This window comes from Camelus ferus, chromosome 19, assembly GCF_009834535.1.
Source record: "Camelus ferus isolate YT-003-E chromosome 19, BCGSAC_Cfer_1.0, whole genome shotgun sequence".
NCBI lineage: Eukaryota > Metazoa > Chordata > Mammalia > Artiodactyla > Camelidae > Camelus > Camelus ferus.
In genome coordinates, this window is record NC_045714.1 from 11,392,886 (window position 1) to 11,418,778 (window position 25,893).

Sequence of the window (25,893 nt, forward strand, 5' to 3'; positions counted from 1 at the left end):
TTGCCGGGAGGAAGGAGCCTGCTGTTCTCTGCCAGCATCGACTGTTCCAGAACCAAGAAAGCCGGGAGGGGAGGGCGCCCCATCCAGTCAACAGGGCCAGAACCATCTCTCTTCCTCAGCACAGGTCTCCTGCTTAGAGGAGGCTCAGGCCGTGTTCCACAGAGCAGCTCTCAACTGCTTTCCCCCAAGGCAGTCATGAATCCCTCCCTGCCAGGGGACCGGAGCCCCCGAGGGACAGACACCCCGAGATGGAGGCTCAGCTCCAGGCCCCGGGGCCCAGCTGCGGTGACCCTGGACAGGCCCCCTCTCTGCTCTGAGCCCTGAGCGCTCTCTGCAGGTTGCGGGATGCCGCGCATGGCACAGGGCAGTGACTTCTTCCACTGGCGAGGAGTAAGTGGGATCACCAACACTGGTTTACCCAGCCATGTTCACTGAGGCTCTGCCGTGTGCCAGATACTGCGGAACCTGCTGGAAAAGATCACAGTGCCTGGCTCAGTCCTTCCCTTGGGGCAGAGGGTAAAGCTGGATAGATTAGTGATCAAAAAGCATTATAAAGTACATAAAGCAGAGTGATGGGATGGGCAGGTGGAAGGAGAGAAGGGAAAGAGAGGCTGTTTTGGGTCAGGGGGTACTCACGGTGGGCTTCCCCGAGGAGGTGACATTTGGTCTGAGACTTGGATGCAAAGAAAGCGCCAAGCCTCTGGAGATCTGGGGGGAAAGGTGTTGGGCAGTGGCAACAGCACATGCAAAGATCCTGAGGCAGGAAACAGCCTGATATGACCAAGAAACAGAAGGAAGGGCGGTGCAGCCAGGGCGAGGGGAGGTGTGGGTGGACCTGACCGACCTCGAGACCAGGGAGCTGGGATTTTATTCTGTGTGCACCGGGAGCCCTGGAGAGTTCTAAGCAACACAGGTCAGAAGGGTCAACTGAAGGTGCATAACAGAGAGAGCAGGGTTTACCTCCACTGGCTTTAATCTCTTTCACACATTCTCTACAAGACATTTCACTTCTTTTCTTTAGAACCATAATCGCCTTGGTTGACTTTAATAACCAGCAGGAACATTTTTCAGGCTGTTTAATTTTATTAAAAGATTCAAATTTGATGATAAATGGTGGTATGGTTGCCTTCAAGCCTCAGATACAAGACTTGCTCAGCCATGGACATGTTCCCGCCACCCACCTTCATCCCCACCAGGAACCCCCCCCCACCTCGATGCAGTCTGAGACCGTAAATAATCTAATTATTTCTTGTACTTTGGTAAATATGCCAGGAACACTCGTAGCTCTCTGAGACCTACAGAGAATATTAACTTGGTGGGGTTTTTTTTTTTTTTTTTTAAAGAAGAATGGGTAGATAAGTTAGAGCAATTTCAGCGGGCTGATTGAACCCCACACAGTCTAACAGAGGACAAGGGCTTCTGTCTGAAAGCATCATTAGCCTCACAGACAATTGTTCAAGATCTGTGATAAGAGCCAGAGATAGGACTCGGGAGGAGGAGGGAGGGGTGAATCATCGGCGCAGCTTCCCGGAAACCCTTGAGCCCACCAGGATGCCAGTTAATTTCGCAGTGTGTAGACGAGGCCCTGGGAACACACGCAGGGTCCCTGCAGGGGCACAGCCTGTCCGAGCAGAGCAGGATGTGGGCACAGGGCACCGCGGCGGGCAGGCTGGGCCCACGGGGCTTTCTGCCTCCCCTTCCGGTTGTCGCGGTGCGGCCGGTGCCCCCGACCTCTCCCCTGGACGGTCCCAAAGACACAGCAGAGGTTTCTCTTCCTCCTTGTCGGCTGAGCCCAAGGAGTCTTGAAAACAGAGGACGCCTGTGCGGGGCTAATTACAGAGCACGTTAATCTTCCCGCTTCATTAGTATTAATTACTTTCCAAAGGCTGGAAGTGCGCTTTTCTCCAAAGACCTGCCCCAGCCTCCAGCCCCACATGTGGTGTTGGTGCGAGTGCAGGAGGCTGTGCTTCTTGGCTGGGACGGGGCACCTCTCACTCGCTTCTGGCCCAGGAGGGCTGGATCTACCCGCACGCGGTGTTGACAGCTTGAGGCCTGACTCGCAGAAGCACAGGCTGGCGCAGACACACACCAGCAGTCAGAACTCAAGAAAGCCGAGTTGCCCCCGGGGAGACGACCCCCCTGCCAGCGAGCCAGGAAGCCCTGAAAACCCGAAGCAGCATCTTTAATTCATGGCTCCGGCTTGAGTTTCTATTGCTAAATCCGAATTGATAATCTTTAAACAAAAACCCAGAGACTTGGCAGAGCAGTGCAGAACCTGGCTCCCATCTCACTGAACCCCAAGTGTGCAGGGAGAGAACTGCGGCCCCTTCGGGCAGGGAGACGGGCCGGTCCTCGAAGTGCCCAGGAAAATCGGGAGTGAGTTTTTAGACGCTCGGGGCTATCGACATTGCCGAGGCGCCCAAGTTCGCGGTCACGATGTGAGCCACTGGCCGTGGTGGAGACTCGGCAGGGGCTGTTGCCACTCAGAGGCTGACCCGCTTGGGACTTGGGCTGAGCTGCCACCGCCTGGCAGCGTTACCTGTGCTGGGCAGGATCGTGGGTGGAGGAGTCTATGCCTGGAGGGAGCCCATGGGTTCGGACGAGTATCTGGAGGCACCGTCTGGAAATCAAAGACCAATTTCATAGCCACTGGAGGAAGGCCAGCCCTTGAACTAGGAGCAGAAAGGGGACAGGGGCCACTTGGGGACCTGGCTGTCCGCCATGGACAGGCTTCTGCAGCAGAGGCCTGTGCTGCGGGGGCCTGGAGAAGTCCCGGGCCGCCCCATCGCAGAGCACCAAGGGTGCCTGGTAGGATGTGGGACGCTTCTCTGGGGTGTCGGGACTCGACCCATCCGTGGGCCTCTGTCCGATGAAGAGCAGGCTCTGCCCGAGGGGGTCCTGCTCCATTGTGAAGAGCTCATACTCCACGTGGGGGAGCCGGATGCCCAGAGGCAGGCACCCGTTGGTGGCTGTGACGTCCCGCTCGGTCCCCAGGGACCAGGCCCCTGGCCCCCCGCAGCTGCTTGGCTCCGAGAAGTTGAGCATGGCCGTGGTGACCTGGTCCATGGGGGTCACCCGGGCCCGCGTGACCTGGAACACCAGCTCGGTGCCGCCGCGCACCTTGGCAGATGGCGTGCCCTGGGTGTAGCGGCCGGCTGCGTAGACGGTGAAGGTGGGCTGCCGGCAGGCGGGGTCGGAGAAGTGGTGGTAGCAGCCTTCCCAGGAGCGGTCATGCCCGCGGAAGGTGAAGAGCCGGGTGAGGAAGAGCACTGCGGGGCGAGCCTCGCACCCGGCGCTGACCCACCGGCCGTCCAGGCGCAGGGGCAGGGCCGCCCGGGGGGGCAGCACGGGCGGGTGGTGCTCGTCGGATCTGGCAATGAGGCCACAGGCTGGGCAGGGGCGAGCGTGGTGCTGGCAAAGACAGAGAGGAGGGCTGACTGTCCGAGGGCGAGTCAGGGTGCAGCCTGGGGACTGGGCGGGGTCCCAGTGGGGTCCCACCCCCGGGTCACCCATCACTTCCTTCACTCCTGCCTCCAGCCCCGAGGGCCACATTGCTCTTCTTGGGCCTCAGTCAGCTCCTCCATCCTCTGGGCCTTGGCACCTGCTGCCGCTCCTGCCTGGAACTCCCCCTAGAACGTTGCCTGGCTGCCTCCTTCTTGTCCTCTGAGTCTCAGCTCAGAGGGAGGCCTGGGAGAGCCCTTTCCCGACCACCCCTTGTACAGTGGTCCTCAGCCCTTCCTAGCACTCAGAGATGTGTCATTCCCCCTTTCCTCTTCTCTCCATCCCTCCCCTTTCCCTGGATAGTAAGCTCCAGGAAGCCCGGATGGACTGTCTCTCTGTGGCTGTTCTATCTCCAGGGCTGAGCCTGCTCACAGCAGGGACAGTGGGTGAATGAACGGATGGGAAATGGAACTTACATCCTGGGGTTTGAAAGCAGAATTCCTTTCTCACACCCAGCCTGCGTGGTCCTGAAATTCGACCACCATTAACATTAACTCTCTTTTCCCCTTGCCTGCTGCTACTCCCTCTACCCCCAACTCACTCTTTTAGGTGCTTCCTAAGGGCCAGGAGCTGTGCTAAGTCCTTCTCATGTGCTGTTACACTGGAGCTGGGAAGCTGAGGCTGAAAACTAGTGGGCCAGGTGGCCTGCCAAGGCTCTCCAGCCTGGAAGTGGTAGAGATGAGCTGAGACCACTGGCCCCCTGGCCCACTGTCTGCCCACAGCAGCCTGCAGTCTCCACCGTCGGGGGGAGACCAGAGGCATTTTGTCTTCAGAAATTTCACCTTGCAGGGTGAGCATCGTTCCCTCCTCTCCCTTGGAGAGTGAATATGGCAGCAAGGATGAAGACCACTGAGATCCTCATGCCCTTGGACATCCCGGCTTTGGGTCTGGGCTAAGGACTTGCTGAGAAGTTGCAAAGAGACTCAGCAGAAAGATGTTCACTCCTGTGTTATTTATCATCGGAAACCAAGCCCCACCTGGTGCTGTGAGGTGCAGCCTCAGCCCTCAGTTGCCCCGGGCTGTGAGTTTGTTTTCCTCGCTCTCTGGCCTGATTTACAGTTGCCAGTGCCTTATAAATCCTCAGAGCTGAGTTTACAGTAAAACATGTCAACAGGAAGCAGATGCTAAACCAAATTCTGTGGGAGTAGTCAGTCTGCATTTTGGAGCGAAAAAGCTCAGTCTAGGCCAAAAAGAAACCAGACACAGACAACTTCTTCTTCTTCTTTTTTTTTTTAAGGGAGCTGATAGCCAGAATTCAGCTCAGAGCATCATTCTGAAAGGTACAAGTGGAATAGGCACCCGTCAAGGCAGGGCTGACGTGGGAACAAGCCAGCATCCCTGGCTTTTGCGGTTCCAGAAGGAAACTCAGGGCCAGGGGTGCACACAGGACAGTCCGGGGGAAAGCATTGTGAGGGCCCAGCTGGGAAATCAGCTCCAAGTTGTTTTCCCTTGCAAAAACCAAAAGATTTCCACAGATTGATTGCTGCTAGATGAGTTTCATGCCAAACAAGGGGGCATTTGGGAGTTCTGGTTTGGAAAGAAAATACTGGACGATCGAGAACAGGGTGTTTTTTTCTGGGTGTTTTTGATTTTGTTTTTTTCTTTTTCGGATTGCTGCATTATAAGCTCTGCATATTTATTTCTGTGATGGACCTAAACTTGCCTTGACTTCCACGATATAGTTTTCTACTGTATTATTTTTGGCTTGGGGGATTTTAACCCAGAGGACTGGAAGGCACCTGGAAATGCTAATAAATGGCTTCAGAAATGTCTGTGACAGGAGGGGACAATCTGGCTGGCTGGTTAGCTGCAGCGGGTAATTGGAACGCTGGCTGATAAGAGCCTCCTCTATTTAGGCATTTTAACCCACATTCCAACTGTTGTTACACTAATGTGTATTGACAAGACATAATGCATCACATCAGAATAATCTCAGGGCTGCCTTTCTCCCTCAACAGAGATCTCTTCTGCTGACAGGACATCCGGAGACGCTGGTTGGTAATTTGGGGCAAGCAATTTTCTGTGTGGCAGAAACAAATGGTGAGCTAGCAAGGCTCTGAGGTGTGGGAAGGACTAGAGAAGGCATTTCCTTCTCTGACCCTTTGTAAGGGGATGGAAGAAAGTACCGTCTCTAGCGGAAACCTTCTGGACGTCACCCCGCACAGGTCCGGAGCTGCACGTGTTAACAAACAAGGCCTCCGTCAGCGGAATTCACACTGGCGCCGAAGCCCAGTTCTTCCTGTTACATAAAGTCGTTTCTCAAACAGCACACAACAGTGTCTAAAAGCCCCCAGAGGTGACACCAGGCTTAGATGATTTTGGTCGAGGGTTGGCTGATTGATTAGGATTCTATACCCAAGCAATGAATTTGGGGGTCAAATTGGTTTTAAATTAACTTCTAAAAATGTTCCTATTGATCATCTGGTTTGAGTCGTGGGCAAGGCTTGGGTCCCGGAGAGCATAAGGGAATGACCAATTTGTTACTGGTGGGGAGGTTATCTGCAGTGTTCCCTTCTTTGAAATTATCCCCCCCCCTTTTTTTTTTCCGGGGAGGAGGGCAGTTGGTGAGCGGACATTTCATTGAATGTCTGTACAGCTGGCCCTGCTGGTCCAAGCTCACATTCCTGTGTGTTGTGCTTGGCAGTCACATCGCAGGTGGCACTGGCCGCCCTGGCGGGTCAGGCAGCAGGGGTCCACAGCCCCAGAGCCCCACCTGGGGAGAGGTCCCGGGGTCCATCCTCTCTGCACTCAGAGCTGTTTGTGCTCCCAATGAGGTGGTAGGTACTGGTAATCACCCCAACGCCAGCACCTTCTCTGCTCTAAGTGGGATTAACGTCAGACCAGCCTAGAACATTGGCTGCCAAAATAGGGATCATTTCAAGGTCACGGAAAGAACTCAGGCTGATTTTCTGATTATGAGACCTGCTGCTGCGCACAGATCCTGGGGTGGAAGGAAGGAGGTGGGAGAAGGAGAGAAGGCTGATGGCTCAAACCTAGTGCCCACCCCCAACCCTGCCCCGACTCTGGGGCTGCTTTGACAAGCTGCCACTCTCAGGGGTGAGATTTTGCTCCGTCTGGTTTAATGCTTTGAGTGTCTAGTATACAGCAGGCATTCAATACGTGCTGAATGTGTTAGGGCTGCCTCAAAGAGCACTTGGTAGGAATGCCTGAACTCATTCATTCCTCCATCCATCCGTTCATTCTTACTTTTGAAAAATATTCCTTGGATGTCTCTTACAGACGTTCTTAACCCGGAGTCCTAACCTTGACTTCGTTTTTATTAACCTCTATCTGTCTAAAAGTGAGCGTTTCTTCTAATTGTGAATGTAGGCAACAAACGCCTGTGGCTTCCGTGGGACTTTCTGCTTGGTGGCTGACCTCATATTAACAGGGTTGCAGACACTGGAAACAGTGTTTACACTCCTCACTACTTAGTATGTCTATGTCACAAATTAATACTAAGACTTCGGTAACTATGTTAATAGAATTGGTTTCTGTTTAAACCGGATGTGTTTTATTTTATGCTTTCACAAAGATTTTTTTCTGAGGAGGGGTCCTCACCAGCCTCACAGGAGAGGACACGAGGTCCTCCCCGTGCCCACTAGGCTCTGTGCTATGTGCCCAGGGGAACTTACACACATAAAGTCCAGTTTCTTTCTGCCTCTGTACTCATCAGACAAAAAGGGCCATTAGATCTTCCCCAAATCACACACTATGAGTGTGACAGCTTTAATTTAAAATCTATGTTAATTGGCTAAGTGAAATTCACTTTCGGGTAGGGTGGGGGACATCTCAAAGAGAGAGGAGGGGTCTCAAAGAGAGCTCAGAGCTGGGGTCCCTTTAGACTGCAGCCTCTTGCCCAGAGGGTGGTCCATGGGTCACCTGGGAGCCTGTTAGAACTGCAGAATCCCAGTCCAGACCCAGGGAATCTGGGAACCTTTCTAAGAAGATGCCCAGGTGATGGCATCTTGAGACAGTCAGAGTCTGGGACCTGCTGCTCTACCTAACATTAGTGTGATGGGGTGCACTCAGTGCCTCTGGCTCCAGGTCAACAATGGAGTACACATGGAGCTTTCTAGGGGGGCCTTTGAGGGCTGTGTGGACGCCTGACAGTGCCCTGGAGAAGGCTACCCTCCCTAGTTCATGCACCAAAGTTTATTGGCCTTGCCCACGTGCTGGCCTCTGGGTGAGGACACAGAGGGGCGCAGGGCCTCACCCTCCTGGAGGGTCTGGTGCTAGAGGCAGAAGGCAATGAGTCAGTACGTAGTGCAGCTCAGGATGTGCTGGGAGCTGTTCAGCGTAGGGACTGGAGGAGGCATCAGAGCCGAGAACTGAAATAGGGAAACTGCCTGTGGCCAGGAGGGACCGGAAGGGACCCTGCTGGGTCCATGGGGAGGATGTCGGGAGGACTAGATTCCAGAGGGCTCTCTAGGAGTTCCTTCCGGAAAAAGCCAGTCCTGTACAGACCCAAGATGTCTCAAGCAGCAGAAACAGCATGTGCAAATGTCCTGAGGCAAGCAGACCAGCGTGCAGGGCAGAGAGGGCCCTGGGCAAAGACAGATCCTATGGGGCTCAGAGCTCACCCTCCCGGGGCCCCGGACTCACCAGGGCGCTCTGCAGCGGGCGCTGGTAGCCGGTGGGCCGGTAGTGCCGCCTTTCCGCCGGGTCGGTGTGGATGTCCCCCAGGTAGAGCTCCTCCACCAGCCGGGGCCCGGCCAGGTGGCGCTGCACGCGGACCAGGCTGAGCTCGTGCATGCTGAAGCCCAGGGCGGCCGTGCAGTCCCGCTCGGCCCGCGCGCTCAGCAGCTCGTACAGGGCCCCGGGCAGCCAGGCCCGGGCGGGGGGCAGCCGCCGCGCGCAGTCCCGGCCCGCCCGGCTCTGGTTGAGGCGCCCGGCCACGTCGAGCAGGGCGCGGCGGCTGTGGAAGACCACGCCCACCTTGTGCAGGTGGTAGTCGGCCTCGGTGGCGCCGCGGGTGACCCAGGAGGCCCGGCGCAGGCGCACCTTGCCCTTGATGAGCAGCGAGTGGGCGGGCTCCCGGCAGGAGGGGTCCCGGTAGTAGAACTGGTAGGCGCGGAAGAGGCGGCTGGGGTAGAAGGTGTAGGCGCGGGTGAGGAACTCGGGTCCCGGGCGCACCTCGCAGCTGGAGGGGGACAGACAGTGAGCTCCCGTCCCGCCAGCCCCCGACCCTTGCTCCAGGCCCCTCTCCCACAGCCTCCGTTTCAGGTCTCCGCTCGGGGCTGGGGGCCCGCAGCCTCAGTTTCCCAAACTGATCTCCCTCACCTCTTTTTAAAATTGAAGTAGAATTGATTTACAATGTGGTGTTAGTTTCAGGAGTACAGCATAGTGATTCACTTATAAATATATATATATATTCTTTTTTCATTTTTTAATCATTGTAGGTTATTAGAAGATACTGAATATAGTTCCCGATCCTATACAGTAGGACCTTGTTGTTTATGTATTTTGTATATAGCAGTGTGTATCTGCAAATCCCAGACTCCTAATTTATCCCTCTCCCCAGCTCCTTTCCCCTTTAGTAAACATAATTTGTTTCTGTGAGTCTGTTTCTGTTTTGTAAACAAGTTCATTTGTGTCATTTTTTTAGACTTAACATATAAGTGATAACATATGTTATTTGTCTTTCTCTGTCTGACTTGCTTCACTTAATATGAAAATCTCTAGGTCCATTCATGTTGCTGCCAATGGCATTATTTCATTATTTTTTTTATATAGCTGAGTAGTATTCCATTGTATAAATACACCACAAATTCTTTATCCAGTCATCTGTCCATGGACATTTAGGTTGCTTCCATGTCTTGGCTACTGTAAATAGTGCTGCTATGAACATTGGGGTGTATGTATCTTTTCACGTTAGAGGTCCCTCTAGATATATACCCAGGAGTGGGGTTGCTGGGTCACACAGTAAGTCAATTTTTAGTTTTTTGAGGACTCTCCATACTGTTTTCCATAATGGCTGCACCAAACTACATTCCACCAACAGTGAAGGAGGGTTCCCTTTTCTCCACACTCTCTCCAGCATTTATTTTGTGGACTTTTGAATGACGGCCATTCTGACTGGTGTGAGGTGATAGATACCTCATTGTAGTTTTGATTTGCATTTCTCTGATAAGTAGTGATATTGAGCATTTTTTCATGTGCCTATTGGCCATTTGTGTGTCTTCATTTCAGCCCCAATTTTGGGGCTGGGGGACCTTTTGCTCACGCATTGTAGCCTGAACAAAAGCTTTCCTTCCATTCAATCCTAATTGCCTTCTTCAGTCGACATGGAGTGAGTCCCTGTGGGTCCCTCTGGCCTGAGAAACACACAGACTTCGCAGCCAGAGAGCCCGGGTTCAGACCCCATCTCCATCCCTCACAGGGTACGTGAACCTGCATGATGCTCAGCCCCTTCCTCCGGGACATGGAGGCATCGGATCCACAGTCGGGGTTTCTAGAAGCAGCCAGCGCAGTGGTGGCGCCTGGCAGGTGATTAAGAAACAGGGGCTCCTTTGTACCACGTGGGGAGCCCTGTGCTCTGAGCTCTGGGAAGTTCTCTCCCCAGCACACACTGGACCCCCCAACTCTGGTCCTCCCTGAGTGAATCGTGGGTGATGGGTGCTTACATTCTGTCTCCCCCTTGGCTGAGCTGAACTCCCAACCACGTTTCATCTGCGTCTGTAACCGGCTTGTTGACCTAAACCAGGGGTCAGTGAACTTTTCCCATAAAGGGACAGATAATAAATATTTCTGTCTTTGTGAGCCACGTGGTCTTTGAATGAGCCAGGCTCTATTCTGCTGGTGTGAAGACACACCTGGGGTGGGGCTGGGGGCAAAGGGAAGCTGGGTAGATGGTGGACGAGTTCCAGGGGGAAGGAGCAGGCAGGTACGCCCTGCACCATGTTACTACAACCAGACACCACCTGCATTGTTGTTTTCTCAATATTTTTCATACCAGGACTACTGCAGCAGGAGAGACGCATTCTCATGCACTCTTTTCTTTCCATCTTTCTGATTACGTGAAGGAGAATGTCTGCACTGGAGCTAATGCATCTGTAACACCAGTCACCCTTTTCTCAAAGAGAACATACTCAGGGCCTGAGGTGGGCAGCGAGCCAAGGGAGAATGGGCTGATGTTGTTCTGTTTTCACTGACTTTCTCTTCATGGTTGCCTCCTACTTACGGCAAGTGGCCAGCTCTCCGTATCCATAGTCATATTGCACTTCCTTAAAAACAATCATCGTGCTATAAACATGTACACCATACCCCCAGTCAAGCTGTAAAAATACGTGAATATAATCACCCTAACAAAAGCAAGCTGGCTTAAGGGGAAGTTGTAAGGAAACACCAGAGCAGGCAGAAGTTAAAAGTGGAGAGAGGTGACCGACAGGCACAAACTGGGGGGGAGACTTGCCCCAGGGAACACAGCAGGCCACACCGGACACCTCAGTGGTTCCCAGACCAGAGCTGTGGCCCTTCCCTGCTCTACTCCCAGAAAGCAGCAAAGCCTGTCTGAAGAGCACCATGGGGGACTTTCTAGGAAGAAACTTCTAGAAGTTTCTAGAATTGTCTAGAATGCTGTTGTCTTGGGGCAGGAACAGCCTGCAACCAGTCCCCATCCTTTCCATGTCCTAGTTCTGTCTCTGAGTGACCCCAGCCAGTGGGGCCTGGACCCACCTGGACTATGCAGCTGAGGGGCAGGCAGAGCCTGGGAAGGCGTCCCAAGCAGCTTTGCAGAGCTCAAGTCCCTCCCCTCCCCCAGGGCGCTAGCAGGTGTTTGGCAGTTGGACTTTTCCTTGACCTCAGGAGGTGCCTGGAGGACATGGAAAGTCCAGGCCCTGAGCCCAGAGAGGGACTGGTCCAAGGGGAGGGCGGGGCTGGGGTACTAGGTGTGGAGGAGGAAGCTGCCTTCCTTCTCCCTGACCCAGGGAGGGAGGGCTTAGCGGGCTGCCATCGAGTTTGTGCCCCACAACGAGGGCAGAGCACAAAGCCCATCACCCCAGAGCAGCAGCAGGGCAACTGAAATGTCAGGTGAGCCAGTCAGGCTAGAAGGAGAATCAGACAGTCAGGCAGGACCTCTGGGCTCCCTCTGGCCTGCTGCTTCTGGCCCCAGGACCTTGGCACCAGCCACTGCCTGGCTCTTCCCCAGCTCCCGGTCCCTGGATAGCTCACTCCTCTTTTTTCTGATCTCAGTGAAGTGTCCTCGTCTCCAAGAAGCCTTCCCTGACCACCCTCTGAAGACCCCTCCCAGGCTACTCACTCTCACATCCTCCATTTTATTTCCTTCAGGACAGAGATTAGCACAAGGTTTTGCGACTTATTTCTGTGTCTAGGGCTTGTCCCCACCACGGCCCCCCCTGCGCCCAGCCCATGGCAGCTTCTCAATAAGTGTTTGCACAGTAGGTGTTCATTACGTGGACGTGTGGATTTCATCAATGTGCTGTTTGTGGCTGGGGCAGGATGCATGGCACAGTCCCAACCTCCCAGGCTTGCTCTGGGGCAAGGGGACAAGCAAGCACATGCTTGGCAGGCAGCAGGCCTCTGGACAGTTGGATGAATTGTGCCCATTTCATAGGTGTGGACACTGAGGCTCAGAGAGGGTGAAGTCTCCCAGCCCAGCGGTCTATGGCTAGGGTGACCTCAGGGGCTTACCCGGTGGAGATCCAGGGCCCGTCGAGGCGCGGGGGCAGCAGTGCAGTGACGGGCACTCTGGGGGGCAGGGGCTGCTGGCAGCGTGGTTCCCAGTGCAGGCGGCCACTCCCTGCCGTCCCAGCCGTCTCTGTGGTGTGGACTGCAAAGCAGACAGACCCAGGTTAGCGATCCCAGCTCAGCCTCTACTCTGCCTGCCCAGCTGTCCCCACCCAACCTGGGCCACAGCCCAGGAGGCAACAGAGAGCCAGGCAGGGGCCTGTCTCCACCCTCACCTCCACCTCAGCTCTTCCCAGGGTGTCCCCAGTCCCGGAGACAGTGATGGGCTCCCCAAGTCGGCGCACCTAGAATCAGCCTCTGGACTCATCTCCTGTCTATATGCTTGCCTGCTGTGGTCCAGCCCTGCTGGGCAGTAGCTGAGGAGCCCTGTGCTCTGGGATGTGAGGCAACCTGGACTCAGACTGAGGGGCTGGGACAGTGGAACTTCCACCCCCTCCCCTGAGGAGCCCAGGTTCTGCTCCACCTCTGCCTCCTGGAGCAAGCCAGACCAGCACCCACCCCCTCCATGGCCACTCACTTCCCAGTCCCTTCTTGGTGCCAGGCCCGTGTGTTGTCCTTCCCCACATCTGAGGGACCAGGCCCATCCCAGGTGCTGCGTGGTGCCCAGTAAGTGTGTGATGGGTCTGGGGCCGAGGCTCGAGGCCAACAGTGGGGCAGTGGGGGGAGGCCTTGGAGGCCTTGGGGAGGATGGCTGGAGTGGCAGGGGCCGGCCCCGGCCCCCTCCAGTGACCCTCCCGATGTGCTCATTGTGTGGAGACAAGCCAGGCCTGCTGTGGGATCTGCACATCTAGGAGCTGCTCGGAGGTGAAAACACCGGGCCCTCAGCTGCTCGAGAACAGCAGTTCCCCTAGAAACTGTCAGCCCCGCTCAGAGTCGGGCTCGACACGGCCCAGATGGCAGGGTGCGGTGGGAAGCTTGGTGGCGAGCAGTGTCCAAATGTCACAGCAGCAGGCTGTGCTCGCAGGGTGGCCGGCCTTGACCCGCTGGCTCAGCTCCTGCCACAGGCCTTTCCAAGGGCACGTCTTCCCACCTGGCCTGTGGCCGTCGTGGGTTGGGGCACGGGGGCCTGGTGGAGATGTTGGGTGGCCCCAGGAGGCCCAGGCAGGCTTGTGGGCGGCGTAGGGGAGTGAACGCATGATCCATTCTGTCCCCTTCCCCATCGCACACTCACGTCTTCTGCGGTCAAGTTCAGGAAAGGAGCTCGGTCAGGGATGGCCTGGGCAGGCCTGGGGTCCCCGCCCTGCCCCCTCGCAGCTGTCTGATGGGGCACATGGCCCCCAAACTCTCAGCTCCCCAGTGGCCTCTCAGAGTGGATTTGCCCCCCTTCCTAGAAGTCTGAGGTCTCACTGGGAGACTTTTGGGGTCTCCAGGGACCAGCTGAGGAAGCTTGTGTGATGCTGATGGTGATGGTGCTGACGGCAGCAGCGGGCTGACTCCTGACTCTGCGTTTCTGGGATGTTATTATACGTTTGTATGCGTTGTCTCACCTCGGCAACGGCCCTAGGAGACATGTTCCCGTCGGCTTCCTCTTAGGGGCAGAGCGACAGGCTCCGCAAGGCTGGCCTGGGGCACGCCTGCCCAGCGCGACACAGCCGAGGTGTGGCCGGGTGGGCGACTCTCGGTCCCAGGCCGGGGGTGGGTGGGGTTGTTTTCAAGGCACAGTGGGATGCGAGGCTGAGCGCAGGAATGCGCGCACAAGTCGGCTTGCCGGCGCGGCTCCATGTCCCTGCATGTTCCTGGCGCATCCTGCTCCTGACTTATAGGTCTTAATCAACCAAACAGGAGAAATGAAAGTAAACAACCAGTGCCCCAGGGCGGTGGTGTCCCCGAGCGGACGGTGGGCACACGGGCTGCCCCAAGGGCTGTCGGCCGCTCAGCACATGAGGCCACGCCAGGGGGAGCCCGGGAAATGGGTTTACCTGGGCACAGCTAGTTTTCCGGGGACCAGAGCCCAGGATGCTGCAGTGGATGAGTGGCATTCGAATTGGGCCAAACTCCCAGCATCGCCCAGGCAGCAATCCTGAGCTGGGACACACACATCGGCGTCCACACCTCACACTGTCTTGTGCTCCTGCAACTGGCGTGACCCGGAGACACTGGGTCTCCTGGGTCCAGTACTGCAGGTTAATGTGAACATCAGTGCTCATCAATGAAATGTGTTGATCTGGGGGACGGACGGGAGCAGAGGGAAGAAAAAATCCAAAAGGGGTGGGTGTTGCTTTCCCGGTAGGAATATCCGGCTGATGTCTCAGAGCAAGACAGTGAGTGGCCCCCCAAAATGACACTGACACTTTCCACAAAGTTTAGTTCCTTGAGAAAATGTGTTTTTGTTCAAAAGGGAATGATACCCACCCCCAACCCTGGTCCCCTCTCTGAAGGCACCGCGAAGAGGTGCTGCCTCCATGAAGTTCTATTTTGACTTGAATCCTCAGATAGCGGGGTCCCGCCAGGCGTGCTTTTGTTTGCCTTGTTTTTCTGCGAGAAATTGGGATTTAATTAAGTCAGGAGACGGGATATGGTGCCATCTCACCGTATTCAGAACACGCACACACGAAACACAAAACACAACCAGAGCCCTTCTTTGGAAAACCCCCGTGGCGGAGCAGAATGTTGCCTCTTGGTGGTTCTCAACGTCAAGGTTGCAAACAAGAAACCAACCGATTAGAAATGAGCACATGAAATGTCTCCAGTGGCAGCGCTGGAGGTAGCTTTTCTTTCTCTCCCTCTTTTCTCCCCTAGAAGAGTCTGAACTCAGGGAACCACGGCTGAAAGCAGATGGTGCCATGGGCCAGGTTGCATAACTTTTTGCAGAGACCTGATAGACAGAGTTAAATGCATGGGCCAAATTGATTTTTATCAGCCACGGATTTTTAATTAACAGTGGTGTCCACTTACCGCCGTCCATTATTTACTGTTTACCCACTAATTAAAAATTATGCTGCTTTTGCACTCATAAGAGCAGAACATTTGAAATTAAATAGCATCGTTCAAATTACCTGCAGAATTAAATCTAGAGTGTCCAATTGCTCAGACCAGGCTACTGGGGTTTAAAATATGATCTGGTCCAGCCTGATGTGTGAGCATGAGTCAGAATGCCAGGAGAGGACCACACAGCCAACACCACGTGAAACCTGTCTGGGACCTTAAGGGGGAAGGACACTTGCTAAGCCTCTCTTGAGCCCGGGCCCTGGGCGGACATCGTGTTGCGATCAGCGGGTCTGCGTGATGGTGGCGAGTCTGCCCAGTAATCCTGGGGAAGGCAGCCTGTCAGTGTGGGGATGGAGTGCTTCCATGTGCCGGCCACTCCAGCAGGTGGGATCCACACAGCCGCCCACGGCAGAGGTTCTGTCCATGCCCCCGCTTTGCAGATGAGGAAATTGCAGTTCTGAGGGGCGGAGAGGCTCGGCCTGTATCATTCTACCCTAGGCAGGTGCTTCTTACCCAATTAAAAAAAAATCTCATCAAATACACCTCATGTAAAATTCACCATCTTAACCATTTTAAAGCATACAATTAAAATTCAGTGGCATTTAAGATATTCATCAGGCTGTGCCACCGTCAGCACCGTCTAGTTCCAGAACATTTCCATCACCCCAAAAGGACACCCCGTACGCATTAGCAGTCATAGCATGCCTCTCTCCTCTCACACCCTAGCAACCGGTGATCTGCTTTCTGTCTCTATGGATTTGCCTATTCTGGGTATTTCGTGCCCTTTTCTTATCTGCTCTTCACAACGCTTCCATTAGGTGGACGTGATTATTCTCATTTTCCAGATGAAAATTGGAGACTTGGAGAAGTTTTACACCCAGCTTCACAATCCGTGATTTCTTCCCAGATTATGAAAAGAGTAGGTCTGAATCAATGGGGTGGGAGGGGCTGGGGAGATGTGTAGAAAAGACATGGGGTTTGTAGCCAGAGCAGATGGAGAAATACCAGGTCTTCAGATAGTTTTCTCTGGGGGGCAAAAAGCAAAAGCAAAGCACTGGTTTTCCCCCTACCCTAACTGGCTTACTCCGAGGTTCCGGGAGGCGTGCCCGGTGCCTTTAGGTGCAGCATGTAGGTGAGCATTGCGTATTCCAGTGGTTCGGCGTTGATTTTAGAGGGTGTTAAAAAGCCGCGGAACTTCCCGGAGCAAGACTGCTTTCACAGCCCTCATGGCCAAGGGCAGGACGGAGTTTTAAAAGGAGCTTGGTCCGAACTTGATCTTAAAATATCATGTCGTACTTTAAATAATATTTAATAAGTAAACGTGGTGGGTGCCCAGTCCCCAGAGGGAGAGACTGAGGTTAACTCATCACTTCCCCCCCCCACCCCCCCACCCCCCGGCTGTGTGTCCTGGAGCCTCCGAAACACAGGCCAGCAAACTAGGGGGCTTAACAGCAGACTTTTATTCTCTCGCAGTTGGAGACCAGAAGTCTGAAATCAAGGTGTGGGCAGGGCTGCTCTCTCTCCCGAGGCTCTAGGGGAGGGTCCCTCCTGCCTCTTCCGGCCCCTGAGGCTCCCGGCGTTCAGGGCTTCCAGACACATCACTCCAATGTCTCCCACCTTCATGTGACCATCTTTCCTCTGTGTGTCTCCGTCTCCCATCACTGGGGTAGCGCCCACCCTGGTCCAATATGACTTCATCTTGACTTGATTACATCTGCAAAGACCTTACTTTCAAATAAGGGCACATTCACAGGTACCAGGGGTTCGGATTTGAACATATCCTTCTGAGAACACCATTCAACTCACAAGCGATACCAAGGTCCCATCCAAAGCCCAGGGCTCCCGGCATCCTGACCTTGATGCACTCATCCCTCCACCCCACACCAACATCGCATGGCTGTTCTATGTCTTTGTAAAGCTGCACACGCTGGCCAGAGTCCCTGGTCTCCTGGAGAGGCTGGCATTCATCACAAAGGATTATAATTTTGAAGAATCGTAAGTGTCTCAAAGTAAATGTACACAATGGCCAAGAACTTCCTAACACACTTGGAGTAACATACCACGCTTTCCCTTATGACCTACAGGGACTTCAAAATCGGCTGTCTTCCTGTCTCTCCAGGGCCGTCCGTCGGATCCTACCATGTTTCCCTACTGCGAGTTCCTAGGGATGAACAGGCAAACTCCTTCCTGCCTCGAGGCCATTGCAATGCTGTTCCTCGGCAAGAGTACCCTTCCCTCTGCTTTGCACAGGGTGCTCGCCCGTCACCGGGCTCTCAACACAATCGTGGCAGGCTGACATCCGACACTCCCCTTCTGCTCTTTTCCCCTCCTAACCTGTGCAGCACTCATCACATCCCTCGGTTATTTACCTGCTGCCTGTTTTTTTTTTTTTATTTACTTCTGTTTTTTGACATTTCAAGTTGAGGTCATTTCAGACCTAAAAAATGTTGCCAAAGCAGCAGGAAGAGCTGCCGTATACCCCGCTTCCCCAAAGGTTAACATCTGGCAGAGACACAGCAGGATGATCACAACCAGGAAATGAACAATGATCCAATGTGATGAAGCAATCTACAAATCCTGTGCAAATTTCACCAGATGTCCCAGTCAGTCTCCTTTCTGGTCTAGGATCTGACCCAGGATCACACATCACACTTAGTTGTCATGTCTCTTTCGTTCCCTTCCGTCAGAGATGCTTCTTTGGTCTCAGTCTTTCATGACCTTCACGCTTTACAAGAGTACTAGCCAATTATTTTGAAGTGTGTTCCTCGATTTGGGGTTTTCTGATGTTTCCTCGTGACTAAATTCAACTTCCGCAGATTCGGTAAGAATTGCAAAGAAATGAGGTCGTGCCTCCCTCTGCATCAGCTCCAGAGGCATGCGGGTGTCAGCCTGTCTCCCACTGGTGATCACTTCCTGAAGGCGGCGTCTGCCAGGTTTCTCCATCGTTAAATTACTATTTTTCTCTTTCTAATCAGTAATAATCTTATATACACTTAGAGATCCTGCGAATATCTTGTTTTTCATCCTACTTCCCTCCAATGATTTTAACATCAGTTGATGACCATTGATGATCCTTACAACAGTTTTTTCTGTGGTGTTTTCCAGAAGGTCATTCTCGAGTTCTGCCACTCTTTCTGAATTTATTGATTGGAATTGTGCTACAAGGAAGCACTCTCCCTTCTGTTTATCTCTTTACTTAATTATTATTTGTATTAGTATGAACTCAGGGATCTTTATTTTATAGGTTACAATCCATTGCCATCACGATTTGGTGTGTTGCTCAAATTGTCCTTGGTTCGGCCACCGAGAGCTCCTTCTGACACCAGGTCGTGGTGAAGGAAAGTATAGCGTTTATTGCAGGTGCCAAGCAAGGAGTCCAGGCAGCTAGCGCTCAAAAGACCCAAACTCCCAGGTGGCTTTCAAGGAAAGGTTTTAAAACACAGGGCAAAGGAGGGGGTTTTAGTAGGCTGTGTGATCAGCTCATGGACCTTCTTCTGATTGGCTGCTGGTGGGGTGACTGGAAGTCAACATCATCACCAACCTTCTGGTTCCAGCTGGCCTGGGGTCTCCATGCTTGTGGGCAGCATGTAGTTGACTTCTTCCACCAGGTGGGAGTTTCAGCATCTGCAGGACTGCGCGAATGACATGGCTCAGAATGTCATCCGTAGCCCTTGAGAAGGCACTGAAGGTCTTTGGCTTTGTTTGGTGACTAAACTGTCACTGTTTTGTCTTGCTTGACTGTTTCCCTTTGTTCTTGCATTTTCTCACTTCTCTGATTAAATTTATTCTTTGGAATTTGAGGAAGGCCTAGGAGGCTAAAGTTTTTCTCTAAACAAGAGGCAGCGGGAAGATGTAGGTGTGGGGGTGTCTGTCTTGGGAAGGCCCCACAGGGTCCTGCTCAGTTATAATTCAACTTAGCTCCTGTGTCCTTTCTACATACACTTCTCTCTTCTTTCTTCTCTTTTTTCTTTTCTTTCTTTCTTTCTTTTTTTTGGGAGCACTTCCTCATTTTCTGGCACTGGAAGATCTTCCAGGCTTATTTTGTATTTTCTTGCCCCCAACCCTGGAATCAGCCATTTCTCTAAGGAGTTCTGGGTCCTTTTATTGGAAAATTGTGTTTAGAAACCAAGATCTGAGTGCTGGGTGCTCATTGCCACTGAGGTGTCACTCTAGGTTCCTCAACTTTTTTCTTTCTTCCTTCCTCCCTTCTCTTTTTCCCTCCCTCCCTCCCTCTTTTCTTTCTCTGTCTCTTTCCCTTCCTTTCTTACTTCTTTTCTCTCTTCTCTTTTTCCCTATTTCCTTCTTTCTTCCTTCCTTCCTCCCCTCCTTTCTCTCTCTCTTTTCTTCTTTCCTCCTTTCTTTTCTTTTCCTTTACCTTCCATGAGGACAGACCCTTATCTCTCTTGCTCACTGCTGATTCCTCAGCCTCTAGCACAGTGCCCAATGAATGCTAAATAAATATTTGTTGTATCAAGACATGGACAGCACTAGAACAATCCCTTCACATAGTAAGCACTCAATAAATGCTGGTTATGATTGCTACTTCTAGTTGAATGGATGAATGAATGGCTTGTGCTCCATAAGAATGATGCACATGCATTCATTGTTGTCATATCTCCCAACCCTTGGGGTTTCCCCTCCTAAAGATTGTCTGGTAATTTCCATCATGTGTGTGGCTATTAGGGTCAGGCTGAAAATGGAAGTGGGGGAAAAGAAGGTTTGCAGCTGTTGGGAAAACTAAGAATCTGGCTAAATGCAAAAGGGTGGTCAGTAAGGGAGTTCCCAGCAGCCTGGAGACCCTCGCTGATCCAAGCAGGTAGAGAGAAATGAGAAGTAGGCAAAAGGAGGTTTACGTGTGTCCCGCCAAGAGTTCTGAGGACCGGCTGGACCTAGCGTAACAATGTGATGCCAAATGCTTGGCTTTAAAGCCTTTGTTGACCCTTGGGAACTGCCCCAGCCAAGCCAGGACCCTGATGTGGTTCTGCGTCCCCAGAGAAGGCTCCATGTTACTCCACGGCACCGTTCAATAGACACAGAATGTGAGTCACATGTGTAAGCCATCTACATAGTGTTACATTTTCTGGTTGCCACATTAGAAAAGCTAAAAAGTAGCAGGTGAAATGAGTTCTGAAGACAGTTTAGTCAGCAACCAATATTATATTCCAACATGTAGCAAATATGAAAACTATTAGTGAGTTTTTTTATATATTTTTTTAAAATACACCTTTGAAATCAAGTATGTATTTACACTCACAGCACAACTCAGTGTAGATGGATCACGTACCAGGGCTCAGGGGCTGCATGTGGCTGGTGGTGGCTGTTTTGGACAGCATGGCTCCAGCTCAAGAATGGGATGTGTGTGTCAAATTTTTCTATATCAGAGGTTTTCAAGCCGGTTTCAGAAGACCACAGGTGTTATTTTCGGGAGAGAAGGGGAGACACTGAGCTCCCACCCCCCACCTTTAGCCCACATGGCCCCCACTGTTTGCTCTGATTTATATCCTAGGATGCTAATTAAGATTTGCTTTGAAAAAAAGTGTTCTCTTGCTTAAAAAAAAAAAAAAAAAAAGAAAAAAGAGGTCCGAAACCCTCTGGTTTATTTCAAAACCCTCAGCGTGAGGTAATTCACCTACAACGTTTGTACTTGGAAGCTTACGCACGTGTTAAATAAAAATACCCCCGCCCCAAAATAACCTGTCTTGATTAGAGGAGGCCGCCGTTCACAAGTGCAGATGTGCTGGCGCGCAATGGTACGCAGACGATGTTTCAACAACCAGCTTCAGAAACTGGCTGTTGAAATGGCAGCTGTCATTGTGTCGCTACAGCAAAAGATGTGCTTTCCAGTGAAGTCACTGCACAAAAGGCACGCAGAGTTTCCATTTAAACTCCCCTGAGAAGGTTACAGATTGGCATGCTATGACAGTACCAGCAAACCACAGAAATATGAAGACAAACTTTGAATTCTAAGGAGCCTAAAGTTCCCTTTGGTGTGGCTGGCTGGCCTTCCGATTCTGCGTATGTCCCTCATTTGGCCGTAACTGAATCTCAGTATTCATCTAATCTGAGGGTCTTTGCATTCAAGGCTGGGGGTGGGGTGGGGATGGGGGTTACCTGTTCGCATACAAGGCCTGGGCCGCTGGACAGGATGGACTTTGCGATCTTGAGAGACTCAGAAATTGTGTATCTAAAAAAAGTACAGCCCTGCAGCACTCCAGGGCTTCGGAACTTGCCCTCCTTTGCGTGGTGCAGTCAGAAAGTTCAAAGTCGCCCTGAGGACTTCTTGAGGGACTGGGTATCTGGGAAAAGGAGATTCTGAGCTGGAGAGATTCAGGAGGACATCCGATTCGGATGTCACTGTGTTGAAAGGTCAGTGAAGGGACGCTGTTTGGCTTGTCACTGTTCCCCTAGTTCTCCATGAAAAGTCCCTGGGTGGGCTGGGCCGAGGAGTTGGTGGAGGTGGACCTTGTTGGTGGCCCGCGGAGAAGGCGATGGTTTTATGTCTATATTTGCAAGACTGAAAATCATTTTGTCAAGGGGAGTGGCTGACCACACAGATGTCTCCCCACGGCTGGTGCTGAGCACTTCCTGCTCAGGGAAGAGGAAACGTAGAGCTCCTGGGACGGGAGAGGAATGGGGGCTTTGGGAGACAAAGTCTGGCCCACCAGGCCAGGCTCACTGGCCGGTTTTTTTTGGTTTGTTTGTTTAGGAATGTTCCAGTACAAAAACTGTTCACATCCAAACTCCCTGAGCCCCAGGATAATGCTAATTGCTCCTCACTCTGGCTGGGGCTCCCACCCAGATGAAAACTAGAACATTCCAGCCAAAGCCCAGCTGTTTCCAAATAGCCACGGCATCAGGGTGATGGATGGGAGTTCCTCCCTTTTCACCCAGATGTTCTGGTGTCTTGGAGACTTGCCTCCCGAGCCCGACTTCAGCGCCTGTGTTCCCGGGTCTGCACGTTGGCCCCTCGGATATTCATAATTCTTCCCGGGTTTGGTCAAGGCTTTCCACGGACGCCAGCCACCGGCCCTGCGCTCCGGGGGGCGGAGGGAGGGGAGTGCGGGCCTGGAGCGCGAGGCCTCCCCGCGCCTCTGAACGAGCCCGGGGCGCCCCGAACACTGCGGCGCCTGCCCTAAGGGGTGTAGCTAAAAGTCAGTGTTTGCTAAACAGAACATGTGTCTAGAAGTCTCCAGTGGACTGAATCCTTGTTCGCTCTCTTGGCAGAAGACTGAAGCTTCCATTGTTCCATAGAACAGAAATTTGGCAAGATACTCGCAAGGGGTTGTCACGTTCAACAAGAAAGAAGATGTCTGTGTGATCGCGGCGAAGACTTCCGGAAAAGGGCGGCGCCTTGGGGAGCTTAACTCTTCGTGGGGCCTTGGGAGCTGGTTCTCTACCCAGTCTTCCCCGGAGGGGCCAAGAATCCCCTTGTCTCACAGAAGTATTTAGGTTTCCAGGAGAGAAGGATGGAGACCGTTGGTCTCCGTTGAGTGCCTTTGGGTCTGAGAACTGCCCGGAGCGGCGGGGGGGGGGGGGGGGGGGCACGGGGAGCTGCCCCAGCGCTGGGGGAAGCACACCACTTAGGGGCTGTTCTTGGGAGTCTCCACAAGGGGGCCCTCTTGAGCTGTGGTTGGGGCGGTTGGGCGGCCCCGGGTGAAACCCGGCACCACCTCCTCCAGCCTCCGCCTCCAGCCTGGGGCCATCGGGCTCCCTCGGTCCATCCTGACTTGGGCGAAGAGGGAGCCCATGAAGACCTGCTCTGGGGGCCAGGCTTTCTTCCACGTGGGAGATCTGGGTTTCCACACGCACAGAGAATGAACTGGGAGACCAAAGAGCAAGGGTCATGGGGTCGCCGACCCTTGCCTCCTTTGGAAGAAGTTTGCAACACAGGAGGAACGCTCCAATTGGAACCACAAGAAAGGGGATCTGGGAAGCTTCATGAACAATTGAACAAAACATCTTGGCTCCTCGGTCTCTACCCCAAAGAGGCATATCGGGGGGCCTTTGGGTCCTCCAGGACAGGAAGCATGGAGATTTTAAATGCAAGAAAATTACTGTAATTTAACAAGTCAATTTTTCTTACATTGTGTTGAGATTAAGTTCGTGGTCTCTTCCATACATTCAAAATAAGGAATTTCCCTAGAGTGCAATTTTGTGGGAAAGCCTACATCATGTTTCAAAAAACCCATTTTGTTAGAAGTTACCGGATTTTATTTGAAAAGAAATGGTAATATTTAATCACAGCATTATTTTACTGTCTAGAAAACGAATGGGCTTTTGGAGTTTTGGGAGAAAGGCCAGCTGGAAGTCCGAACCCTATTTTTAAATTACCATACAAATAGAATCCCAAAGACGCAAATATTGGCTTAAGTGTTGCAGACAAGGTACAGGAAAATGCGCTGGCTTCCTAAATGTTAAATAAACAGGCTTGCAATTCTTGCCTTCCTTCAAGACCCTGGATCGGGGTGTTCCTATCCCTCCCGGGGAGCGCGCACAGCTCTCCTAGGGGACCGAGGGGACGGGAGCAGCGCTAATTGGATGACCACAGTGGATTACTCATCCAGCATCTCGTTACCATCCCATGAGTAAGCCCTACATTTCTGTGAAGCTCTTGAGTCTGTAAAGCCCATGTGTGCTTATCTGCTGGGTCCTCCTCACAAGCCAAGGGGCAGGAGTGATTGCCCCACCTCACGGGCAAGGAAACAGAGGCTCCGAAGGGGAGAGTCTTAGAGTGGCTAGTCTCTGTTGCCCAAGCGGGTCAAAAAAGACCCAAACTCTAAACCAGTTCTGTTACCTGTAAACTGTCCTTCCAAATGCACACACAGCCCCTGGTGTCTGCTTGACGTTTATTGAGCACCTGCTGTGTGCCTGGTGGCTAAGATGCTCCTACGGGGGCTCAGGGGCTGATACTCTGAACAGAACCTTGGAGATGTTCTTCCCGATGCTGGTGGGGTTTGCGGGAGGGAGGTTCAAGGAGGGGGCTGCCAGGAGGAGCCTCGCCGCTACGTGCTCCTTCAGCATCTTACAGGAGAGGAGCTGCTCGACAGGCGGACGACAGCCGTAATGGGCACTCAGGCAGAGGCTGCGAAGGCGGCAGGGAGGTGTGAAAGCGCGGACAGCTGACGGAGTAATTAGTCCCTGTGACGGGCGGGGGCGGGGTGAGGACTTGTCGAGGGGAGAGATGGAGAGGCGACAGCAGCAGGGGCTGCACGGGACGCCCCGTTAGCCACTTGCGGTGTATGGAGTGTTCCTCAAGCAGGGAGAGGCAGGCCGGGCGGGGTGGGGTGTGAGCAGGTGGGCATTTTGAAAGGCAGTGCTTTGGGAGGGGTGCTGCGCCTGCCAGGGGGGCACTGGCCATGAGTCCAGGGGCACATGGTGGACAGTTTACATTCGATAGTTACATGTCTGTTTCAACTCAGGTGGATAACTGACATAGCCAGCCTGGGATTTTGTTAGCATGAGGCTAAAGCATACAGGTATAGGCTATTTTTAAAAGTTTTTTTTAATTTTAAAGTTATTATTATTTTTATTCTGGGGGGTTATTAAGTTTATTTATTTATTTTCATGGAGGGACTGGGGATTGAACCCAGGACCTCGTGCATGCTAGGCATGTGCTTTACCACTGAGCTATACCCTCTCCCTGGATAGGTTATTTTTTGAAAATAAGTGAAAGTGAATTAGTTGACTTGGATAGAAACGGTGACCCAATTCTAGGATAGTAGCCATCAGCTGTGGCCAAATTGCCGTTGGTGGCACACAGTGACAGGCAGCTGGGGACAAAGGCTCTAAGGCCCTATTGGTTTATATTAAGGATTATCAGGTGTATGTGTGTTAAGGCTTATCAAGTGTGTGAGGGGGAAGGAGGGGCTCATGGTGACCCCTGGGAGGCCACCTCCAACCCCGGGTGCGGAGGCAAGGCTGGAGAAGTGGGATGTCGAGGGGTAGGGGCAGGAGGTGGGAAAGCACCCTGGGGCTGCTGAGACGTGGGGTGAAGTCAGGCAGGAAGGGTGGTGTGGCTGTGGGGCTCTCAGCCGAGGGGCTGCAGGGCTGGGGTGCCACTCCTGAGATGAAGAGGTGGGAAGAGTTCTGTTTGGGGGGGGGTGTGATTGGAGGAGCTGATGGGGCATCCCGGTGCTGAGGAGCTGGCCAGGGCTAAACATCGATCCAGAAAGCACACATGGGGTGAGGATGGAGGGTGAAGTCACCCAGAGGCAGAATTTCAAGGAAAGCAGCCCCTCGGGAAGGGACCTGCAGAGGCTGAGGCAGGACGGACACTCAGGGAGATGCAGACATGCTGGGGGCAGGTTGTGTGTAGGTAGGATTGCAGAGACAACACAAGATCCCACCTAAATCTGATATCCAGACACACGACATAAATTGTTTTAGTATCAGTGAGTCTCCACTATGGCACAGACGAGTGTAGGAGTCTGGAGGAGAGACAAAACCAGAGGGCTAGAGCGATTAAGTGTTTTATGGCTTAATTATTATTTTCATATATGTTCTTGTACTCCATACACAGGGCAAAAAATGAATCAGAAGATACAGAGAGGCATGAAGGTGATGTAAAGCTCACCCTCATCGCCTCACTCAGAGTCCGTTGCCCTTGACCTGCTGGTGCACATTACCGTCTGCATTCCAGAGTCCCGGCTGCCAGGAGCCTGAGCACAGGGGCCCCGGTCCCCTTTGAACTTCCATCCCCACCACAGCATCTGGCCCACGGCAGGCACACGGTACATTTTAGTTGCAGGAGTGAAT

At 52.9% G+C, this 25,893-nt stretch overlaps 1 protein-coding gene across 1 annotated transcript in view; it reads right to left on the reverse strand.

Annotated features, from left to right (window-relative positions):
- Positions 1 to 1,063: 1,063 nt before the first annotated feature.
- Positions 1,064 to 25,893, reverse strand: part of APCDD1L (APC down-regulated 1 like) — a 50,460-nt gene continuing 25,630 nt past the window's right edge. Inside the window, exons 2-4 of the mRNA XM_032461436.1 lie at positions 12,154 to 12,292; positions 8,107 to 8,644; positions 1,064 to 3,411 (exon numbers count right to left, since the gene is read on the reverse strand). Of these exons, the coding sequence (XP_032317327.1) occupies positions 2,641 to 3,411; positions 8,107 to 8,644; positions 12,154 to 12,292 (1,448 nt within the window). The 3' untranslated portion in view covers positions 1,064 to 2,640. The remainder of the gene's footprint in view (positions 3,412 to 8,106; positions 8,645 to 12,153; positions 12,293 to 25,893) is intronic.